The 10,418-nt window shown below is 44.3% G+C and overlaps 1 protein-coding gene across 3 annotated transcripts in view; it reads right to left on the reverse strand.

Annotated features, from left to right (window-relative positions):
- The window catches only part of tbc1d7 (TBC1 domain family, member 7), a 77,284-nt gene extending 67,529 nt beyond the window's left edge, over positions 1–9,755 (reverse strand). The window contains exons 1-4 of one of the 3 annotated variants that reach the window (XM_068050339.1): positions 9,705–9,755; positions 5,724–5,788; positions 4,676–4,852; positions 2,625–2,705 (exon numbers count right to left, since the gene is read on the reverse strand). In XM_068050339.1, the coding sequence (XP_067906440.1) occupies positions 2,625–2,705; positions 4,676–4,787 (193 nt within the window). In that variant the 5' untranslated portion in view covers positions 4,788–4,852; positions 5,724–5,788; positions 9,705–9,755. Of the gene's footprint in view, positions 1–2,624; positions 2,706–4,675; positions 4,853–5,723; positions 5,789–9,577 lie in introns of all 3 variants that reach the window. The other 2 variants (XM_068050349.1, XM_068050330.1) reach the window with 2 other exon arrangements.
- Positions 9,756–10,418: the final 663 nt, after the last annotated feature.

The raw sequence follows: 10,418 nt of genomic DNA on the forward strand, positions 1-10,418 counted from the left end.
GATGGTGTCGAGCTTCTTGAGTGTTGTTGGAGCTGCACCCATCCAGGAAAGCGGAAAGTATTCCATTACACTCTTGACTTGTGCATTGTAGATGGTGGACAGGCTTTGGGGAGTCAAGGGGTGAGTTATTCACCTCAGAATTGTCAGTGTCTGACCTGCTCTTGTAGCCACAGTATTTATATGGCTGGTCCAGTTAAGTTTCGAGTCAATGGTAACCCCCAGGATGTTGATGGTAGGGGATTCAGCGATCATAATGCTGATAATTGTTACGCTCTGGACTTGACTATTCCAATGCACTCCTGGTCAGCTTCCCACAGTCTACCCTCCGTAAATTTGAGGTTATCCAAAACTCTGCTGCCCTTGTCCTAATTGCTCCAAGTCCCATTCATCCAATACCCCTGTTCTCACTGACCTACAATGACTTCCAGTTAAGCAATGCCTTGATTTAGATTTAGATTTTAGATTTTTTAGATTTAGAGATACAGCACTGAAACAGGCCCTTCGGCCCACCGAGTCTGTGCCGACCGTCAACCACCCATTTATACTAATCCTACACTAATTCCATATTCCTACCACATCCCCACCTGTCCCTATATTTCCCTACCGCCTACCTATACTAGGGGCAATTTATAATGGCCAATTTACCTATCAACCTGCAAGTCTTTGGCGTGTGGGAGGAAACCGGAGCACCCGGAGGAAACCCACGCAGACACAGGGAGAACTTGCAAACTCCACACAGGCAGTACCCAGAATTGAACCTGGGTCGCTGGAGCTGTGAGGCTGCGGTGCTAAGCACTGCGCCACTGTGCCGCCCTAATTCTCATTTTTAAATTCTCATCTTTGTTTTCAAATCCCTCCATGACTTCACCCCTCCCGATCTCTGTAGTCTCCTCCAGCCTCACAACCCTCTGAGATGTCTGTGTTCCTCCAATTCTGGCCTCTTGAGCATCTCCAGTTATAACCACTCCACCATTATCAGTTGTGCCTTCAATTACCATGGCCCTAATTTCTGGAATTCCCTCCATAAATCTCTCTGTTTCTCTTCCTTCCTTTAAGACACTTCTTAAATCCTCCCTTTTGATCATTAGCCCTAATATTTCCCTGTATGGGTCAGTATCAAATTTTGCTTAATAATGGTCCTATGAAGCTCCTTGGGATGCTTTACTATGTTAATAGCACCATATGAATGCAGGTCGTCATTGTTCACCAATGCTGCACTACTGCTGTTTTCCAATCCTGGTGAAGCAGTCCCACTTAACAGAGGACATTTAAACAATCATTTCTACTGGCAATAACTGGCTTTAAAGGTAATGTTTCATTTTGTTAGCCAAACAGATGAATGGCAGCATTCATGGATCTTCCTAAAATTGCACACCATCAATACATGAAACATCCATTCTTCTACATCATTTTCTCCTTTGTGCCCTCAATTTTCCAAACTGTTTCTTCCTGTCTCATGCAACCACAACTAGCAGCTACCACCTCTTACCTTTAAGGGTTCAATCCTCCTTCAACTATTGATATATTTGGTCAAAAATTGAATGCCAACATCAGAGTCGCATCTAAGACGACTTGCTAAAAAACAAATTCTCCTGAAGAGCTCTTTAATAGTGTATATAAAGCCAAGTTTGTCCAAAGGTTCTGTACTGCTTCAATATCTTTCCAACTGCTTTCTCACATTCATGGACAGCTAGGATTTGAGATGAGAACTTCCAACACGACATCGATAATTTATGGCATGGATTTTGAAAGATGGAATATTTAATGATAATGAGTTCAGACTGGAGGGCACAAAAATTTGTTTGTCCCAGCCTGCCAGAGTGAACTGGGTGCAGGGATCAATTCCTGTGTTTTAACAGGTAGGCCCGAAGCACACCCAATTTTGGACTTCAGGTCTCCTTTCAATGATGCTGGTGAACTGCGGATTCCTGCATGAGGTGGAGCATGGAGGAGCATGCTGCTGCATTCAGGCAAGTATTTATTACAAAGTTGCCTTTTTAGTGGCGACCTGAAGTGGTTTCTGTAAGGATCACTGGTAAGGCCACATGTCAACCTAGTTTTCCCAAATGCCACCTGTACAGGGGACCTCCAGCAGGCGTTAGGGTATTTATTTGCATATGCGGAGACTAATACCTGTTTCAGGCACTGACCCTGGTCATCTATTTATTTTGCCGACACTAATATGGTATCCAGTGCACATCCAGCATGTAATAAGTGTGCCCTTCCTGTCCATGATTATGGGATGCATAGGTGCTCTTTTAGTGTTCAAAAAACAGCTGTGGTACCATCTAGTTTTTAGGCCGAAAAGTCAGCAACACAATTATCCAGAGGTAACAGCAGCCTCATTTGATGTACAGCCTCAATCAGATTGAGAAACACATAGGAGACCACTGATGTGCTGGTTTTCAAGGAGATAGTTGCAAAAAGTATGAAATAACTTCTAATGTTGCTGCTAGGTGATAAAGTTACATATTTGAAATCTCAAACTTAGTTTAATGAAACTGCACATAATATAAATAATAGAATTAATTTCAGTGTATGCCATAAGGGCCCAAGTAGTTACAGATTTCTTCCACAATAGATATAAGTATGTCAGTGTGAACCATAAGATCATTTAGCCATACCAAGCAATACTTTCCACACAAGGACACGATACATGGAGGGAAGAGGATAGCGTTGAGCGAAAGTGCAGAGCTTCTCAACATCTGCAAAAAAAAGTAAATTAAATTACTGATCATATTTTACCTTGAATAGAATTGATGCATGTGTTTGAAGCTTGGTTTGCTACTGATATTCATTGCCTCAGCAAATACACCAGAATTATCACCAGAACTGTGAAAATGGTTTCATTTGTTTTCCAAAAGAACATTTCAGTGTGCAACAGGCTCCACGTGCACTGTTAATTCAACAATCCGTCCATCCCAGACATGGAATGTAATAATTAGATCATTTTATCACCAGTTTTAACTTAAAAAGATAGTAGTTGTATTACTAGACTGATAACCTAGAGGTCATGAGTTCAAATCCCAGGACAAATTGTGAAAAGTAATACATGGATTTGCATTAGAAAAACTGACCAAATAAGCTGCCAGACTGCTGTAAAAAACATCCAACTGGTTCATTAATGTCCTTCAGGGAAGGAAACCTGCCACGCCTCTCCAGACTGGACTACACACAAGTCCTGTTCCACAAAATGTGGCTGACTCTTAAGGGCTGAATTTTAATATGGAAGTGTGGGTGGGTTTGGGTAAGGGGTTAAAAATCGGTGAAACTGGCTCCAACCTGCTGACTTTCGCATTTGACTGGAGCATATTAGCTGTCTTGAGAAATGGGCTGTCATTTCCAAAATCTAATCACTCAAATAGAGCTGCTTTTACTTTAACGTCAGGTCCATGAGCTTCCTGAAACTCGTCAGTTGCAAGTGCACAGCAACAGCTGAGGGGTCTGAAACAACCTCAAGCAAAGATGCCAATGAATATTCAGCTGTTTCATTACCCGTTAGTGCAAAGATACACAGTACTTTTGCTGAGGGGTTACTTCCTAGACTTTAGAAGTTTGAGCTATCACATCAGGATGGGTGCCATTTATGTTGTCTTAGATTGGACCTCAAATTAGGACCAAGATGACCAGCAGCAGCAACAGCACCAGCACCCACAGCGCCTGCTGCTCACAGACGTGTAGCTGCACAGCAGAGAGGGGACCAGCAGAGAGGTGGAGCTCACAGGAGACACCACCCATGAAACACGAGTCTACAGACAGAAGCCCAGTTTCATTGACATGTCTGAGCACCAGTGTCTCAGGATATCACGTCAGGTGGTGGCAGGCATCTGCAGCCTCCTACAAGAAAAACTGCTGGGCTTGGTGGTCACCTGTTACCTATGGCTGTCAAAGTCACCAAAGCTCTCAACTTTTTTACCTCTGGATCCTTCCAGGATATGCAGGATCTCCTAGTTGCCACCCAGTTGTCTAAGACAGGTGACCGATAGGTTGTTTGCTAGGATTAGTAATTATGTCAACAATAATGTCAGTCAGAATGAGCAGGTGCTCGGCTTTGCAGACCTGACTGCCATCCTAGGGGTGCAAGACGCCACCGACTGCACACATATGGCAATCCAGGCGCTGCAGAACAACCAGGAGTACTCATCAACTGCAGGTTTTTCCACTCCATCAATATGCAGCTGGTATGCAACCGCAAAAAGATGTTGATGCAGGTTTGCGCAAGATTCTTCGACAGATGCCACGATGCTTGCGTCTTGAGGCAGTCCAAACTCATTGATCTTTCCTGACCTGAAAACAGACGCAAGGGGTGGCTGCTAGGCGACAAAGGATACCCACTGCAAACTTAGCTCATGCAACCGGTCAAAAGCCTAACCACTCAACAGTGCTACAGTGAATGGTATATCACAATCAGTTATGTCATCGAACTGGCCATCAGCATGCTGAATTTGCACATTTCAGGTGCCTCGACAGATCCAGTGGTGCCTTTCAGTATGCACCAGCCAGTCTGTTCAGAATGATCTGGAATGTTGTCCAAACACAGCAACCATGAACAGCGAGGCTTGGACCTGCAGGAGGAACAAGGCAAAGAACTCAGATTCTCTTCAGACTATTCAGAGAGGAGGAGGAACCTGAGTTAACAGTATTATACTGAAGCATGTAAATGCTCCTCGCTTACCTAACGGATCATCTTTCAGCAAAATCTCAAGGGATTTCTTCTCTTCGACACCACGGAACCCAACCTTTTCATAATAGTGGGAACGGAAGTTTCTCTGTGGGTCCTCAGCCATTTTCGTACCACCACTTCTTATTCAAAGATGCAGAAGGCTTGAAATATCATCCAATCATCAGTATGCTGCAATACAATGGCCAGTAAAGCACTTCAGTGGGTAATTTAACATGCCACTTAAGTATATCGAAACAGCACCAAACAAAATTCAAAAAAGTTCTACAATTCTGAGATCAGCCATCTATCATTAATATCTATTAAATTGTGCAGCTCATCCGTTAACCAAATCACATAGGAGTTGGAAGATGATTTTATAAACCTCTCAGAACAGCTAACTTTAAATTAAAGAATCAAGATAAATATTGGAGATTGAGAAGTTATCCTGAATATGGCTGCCAAAGGTTACAAAGTATGAATTATGCAGAGTCAACACAGACAAAATCAGCTCCTTGAAAACATCTGCTGTAATGTGGTATCAAATTCAATGATTGCAAAAGCTACAAAGAAGGCTGCATACAATGTCAGGAAGAGTCTAGCTTCAAGACTTACATTCCATAGATTACTAAAGAGAATTAAGGAGACTAAATGAGGAACACAAAAAAAATGTAGAAATTGACAAACATCAGGACCTGAAACAAAACAATTAATTATTCAAATCAGTTCTCCATCTACGATATATGTAGTGCAGCATACTTGCAACATGCAAGTATAACCAACATTACTGCTTTAACTACAGTTCATGCAGTGCCATTAGCATGGAGTGCTTAGGAAATGCATTTGACAAAACTGACTGGAGTAAATGGTTCATACAGAGAAAGGTTAAAGAACGAGTTTGAAATAAGAAGGGAACTTAAACAGTTTTTCTTACAACAGATTTATGAAATAAGTCACAAGAATATTGACTCAAATTGATTACACAAATTCAGGATGCTACATTCGTGAAGCAAAAACTGAGGATATGGTGAGAAGCCAAGATCAGTCAAAAAAGCAGATTTACCTGGACCAAATTGTGTTTCCCTACCCCTCTATCAGGGTGACGTGGTCCTGTGCATCATCACCATCCTAGATGAGGGAGAAAATTATTTAATGAGAGTAAATTCTGAAATAAGACCACTATCTCCTCACTTAACTCGCAAATAGAAATAGAAAACTAGGAAACTGTTGCTAGGATTCTCAGGCAAACCAGGTTACACAAAGCAATTTGTAAGAGGTAAAAATGGGCACTTCAAAACGATTATGACAACGTGCAAACTTCATGTCACACAGGCGAGGTGCAGGAAATGCTGAAATATAATACGGTTATTCAATAATCTGTGCTCTTTACTGGTGGCTTTGGTCCCGAAGGAGGATGAGATCACGTGGCTCTTTTCCAACAATTGGAAACTAAATAGACTGGCAACATCTGTCATTTCAGAGGACAGTTAGGAGTCAACCATATTGTTCCAGTGATTTTGGCTGAGGGATAAATATTGGCAAGAACATTGGGAGAATTCCCCTGCTCTTCTTTACATTGTGCCATGGGATCATTTACATCCACCTGAAAGGGCAGATGGGGACTTGGTTGAATGTCTGATCTGAAAGATAGCAATGGCACTTCCGACAAGGCAGCACTCCCTCAGTGCTATACTAAAGCGTCTGCTCAAATCTTTGGAGTGAAGATTGAACACACAGCCTTCTGACTCAAAAGAATGAGTGCTACCACTAAATCAAGGCTTACATCTCACAATGTACTTCAGAATGGGCAGCACAGTGGCGCAGTGGTTAGCACTGCAGCCTCACAGCTCCAGGGACCTGGGTTCGATTCTGGGTACTGCCTGTGCGGAGTTTGCTAGTTCTCCCTGTATCTGCGTGGGTTTTTGCCGGGTGCTCCGGTTTCCTCCCACAGCCAAAGACTTGCAGGTGATCGGTAAATTGGCTGTTGTAAATTGCCCCTAGTGTGGGTAGATGGTAGGGAATATGGGATTACTGTAGGGTTAATATAAATGGGTGGTTGTTGGGCAGCACAGACTCGGTGGGCCGAAGGGCCTGTTTCAGTGCTGTATCGCAAAATATATAAAATATAATAATTTTGAGAATATATATCTGACATCAGCACATTCAGCTAATCCAAAAGAACAAATCTAACAATGTTGAATTCTATGGCCAAAATAGTAGAGCACAATACAAAGCATGTTTTACTGTATGGCACTCGTCAAACTATTTCTCTTTCTTTTCTTTCTTTGACTTCCTTGGCTCGAGAGACAATGGGTAAGCGCCTGGAGGTGGTCAGTGGTTTGTGCAGCAGCGCCTGGAGTGGCTATAAAGGCCAATTCTAGAGTGACAGGCTCTTCCACAGGTGCTGCAGATAAAATCGGTTGTCGGGGCTGTTACACAGTTGGCTCTTTGCTTGCGCTTCTGACTTTTTTCCTGCCAACTGCTAAGTCTCTTTGACTCGCCACGCTTTAGCCCCGCCTTTATGGTTGCTCGCCAGCTCTGGCGATCGCTGGCAACTGACTCCCACGACTTGTGATCAATGTCACAGGACATCATGTTGCATTTGCAGACGTCTTTAAAGCGGAGACATGGACGGCCGGTAGGTCTGGTACCAGTGACGAGCTCGCTGTACTATGTGTTCTTGGGGATCCTGCCATCTTCCATGCGGCTCACATGGCCAAGCCATCTCAGGCGCCGCTGGCTTAGTAGGGTGTATATGCTGGGGATGTTGGCCGCCTCGAGGACTTCTGTGTTGGAGATACGGTCCTGCCACCTGATGCCAAGGATTCTCCGGAGGCAGCGAAGATGGAATGAATTGAGACGTCGCTCTTGGCTGACGTACGTTGTCCAGGCCTTGCTGCCGTAGAGCAAGGTACTGAGGACACAGGCTTGATACACTTGGACTTTTGTGTTCTGTGTCAGTGCGCCATTTTCCCACACTTTTTTGGCCAGACTGGACATAGCAGACGAAACCTTTCCCATGCGCTTGTTTAATTCTGCATCGAGAGACAGGTTACTGGTGATAGTTGAGCCTAGGTAGGTGAACTCTTGAACCACTTCCAGAGCGTGGTCGCCAATATTGGTAGATGGGGCTTTTCGGACGTCCTGTCCCATGATGTTCGTTTTCTTGAGGCTGATGGTTAGGCCAAATTCATTGCAGGCAGCCACAAACCTGTCGATGAGTCCCTGCAGACACTCTTCAGTGAGAGATGTTAATGCAGCATCGTCAGCAAAGAGGAGTTCCCTGATGAGGACTTTCCGTACTTTGGTCTTCGCTTTTAGACGGGCAAGGTTGAACAACCTGCCACCTGATCTTGTGTGGAGGAAAATTCCTTCTTCTGAGGACTTGAATGCATGTGAGAGCAGCAGGGAGAAGATGATCCCAAACAGTGTAGGTGCGAGAACACAGCCCTGTTTCACACCACTCAGGATAGGAAAGGGGTCTGATGAGGCCCCGCTATGCTGAATTGTGCCTTTCATATTGTCATGGAATGAGGTGATGATACTTAGTAGCTTTGGCGGACATCCAATCTATGTTCTATGTTTTCTAGTAGTCTGAAGAGACCACTTCTGCTGACGAAGTCAAAGGCTTTGGCGAGATCAATGAAAGCAACGTAGAGGGGCATCTGTTGTTCACGGCATTTCTCCTGGAGCTGGCGAAGGGAGAATAGCATGTCAATGGTGGATCTCTCTGCTCGAAAGCCACACTGTGCCTCAGGATAGACACGCTCAGCCAGCTTCTGGAGCCTGTTTAAAGCGACTCGAGCGAAGACTTTCCCCACTATGCTGAGCAGGGAGATTCCACGGTAGTTGTTGCAGTCACCGCGGTCACCCTTGTTCTTTTCGAGGGTGATGATATTGGCAAACTACACCTCAAGTATTCTGTCCAATTCTGCTCACCAAGACATAAGCCCTGGAGACAGTCAGAAATGGAGCCATGAACCAATTGTTATAAATCTGAGTTACGGGGATGGACTAGAAAAAACCTGGGTTCTTCAGCTTCGAAAGGTGCGAGAGAGGTAATCGTAACAGAAAATTATTGGATTCAAATTGTGAAAGGACAAGGGAGAGTCAAGCTAAAACAAGTAAAAGGGCTAATATCAGGAAGTTCCCCTTGACACAACGAGCAATCAATACAGGAATGGATAGATTCGAGGTGAAAACCCACAACCAATTGAGAAACCATTAGATGTCAGTGTCGGGGAGGGTAACTATGCATTGTTTCCACATGGAGGAACTAAAATAGGCCGTATTTCTCTTGTGAAAGACTGATTTGCTGTTAACTGTAAAAACATCACCATATGACCGCAATGAATTTTTACTTCAAAAGTTTCAATAACCTTAGTTATTTGTGTTAAAAGATTTTACACTTTGCATACAAATATAGAAATCAGTAAGTATAAATTAATTGCAGTGAAATACAGGAAATAGAGTGTACATAATTCAGTAAATGCAGGTCAGTACAGGGGTCAGTGCAGGCTGTATACGAAGCAGTGACAGCTCAGTACAGGCTGTGTACAGGGGCCACAGACAGATCAGTGTAGGCCATGTACAGACGTCAATGACAGCTCAATGCAGGATGTGTTTACAGGGGCCAGTGATAGGCAGTGTGTACAGAGCAGCGACAGGTCAGTAGGAGGCTCTGTAGAGTAGTAAAATGACATGTCAGTGGAGGTTCTGTTACACAAGCAGTGACAGGAGAGTGCAAGTTGTGTACAGGCGTCGGTGACAGGTCGGCGGGGGCAGGCTGCCTACAGGCATCGGTGGCGGGGGGGGGGTTGCTGCCTACAGGCATCGGTGCTAGGTCAGTGTAGGCTGTGCACTGGGATCAGCGGCAGGCTGCACTGATGTTTCAGTAACATCGACTCCTCCCCTCACCATATACTGTGGCTTCACTCCCGCCGCTATAACTGGGCCCGAGTTGACACGCCAAAACCGCTTCCACTCTCTGCCCGTTCCAGTTACTCACACCCTGCAATCCTCCGTCCGCGGACCCCCCACTCACCACTTCCAGTTCAACCGACAGGTACTCGAAACCGCCCGCCACGTGCTCCCGGAACCGGATCTGACGTTCCAGCAGTGCGGCCGGAAGGGAAACTGCGAGACAAATAGAAGTGAGTGATGCAGACTGAGATAGACAAAGAAATTTAGACTGATCCACTGACAGATATATACTGTCAGATATAGACTGATCCACTGACAAACAGCGATAGACTGATCCACTGACAAACAGATATAGACAGACCCACAGACAGATGTAGACTGATCCACTGACAGACATTGACTGACAGATATGTACCTATCTTTGATGAATCGTTGATTAACACATGGGAATATGATATTATTGTTATCACAGAGACATGGCTGAGGGAAGGGCAGGACTGGCAGCTCAATATTCCAGGATATACAATCATCAGGCGTGACAGGGTGGGGTGCAAAAGAGGAGGTGGCATTGCACTATTGATCAAGGAGTCAATTACTGCAGTAAAGAGGGATGATATCTTAGAAGGTTCCTCAAATGAGGCCATATGGGTAGAACTTAAAAGCGAAAAGGGAACAATCACTTGACTGGGAGTGTACTACAGGCCTTCAAATAGTCAAGAAGAGATAGAGGAGCAGATATGTATGCAAATCTCAGAGAAATGTAAAAATAGTAGGGTAATAATAGTAGGGGATTTCAACTTCCCCAATATTAACTGGGATAGTCTTAGTGCTTAAA

Source organism: Heterodontus francisci, chromosome 2 (genome assembly GCF_036365525.1).
Source record: "Heterodontus francisci isolate sHetFra1 chromosome 2, sHetFra1.hap1, whole genome shotgun sequence".
In the NCBI taxonomy this organism is placed as follows: Eukaryota; Metazoa; Chordata; class Chondrichthyes; order Heterodontiformes; family Heterodontidae; genus Heterodontus; species Heterodontus francisci.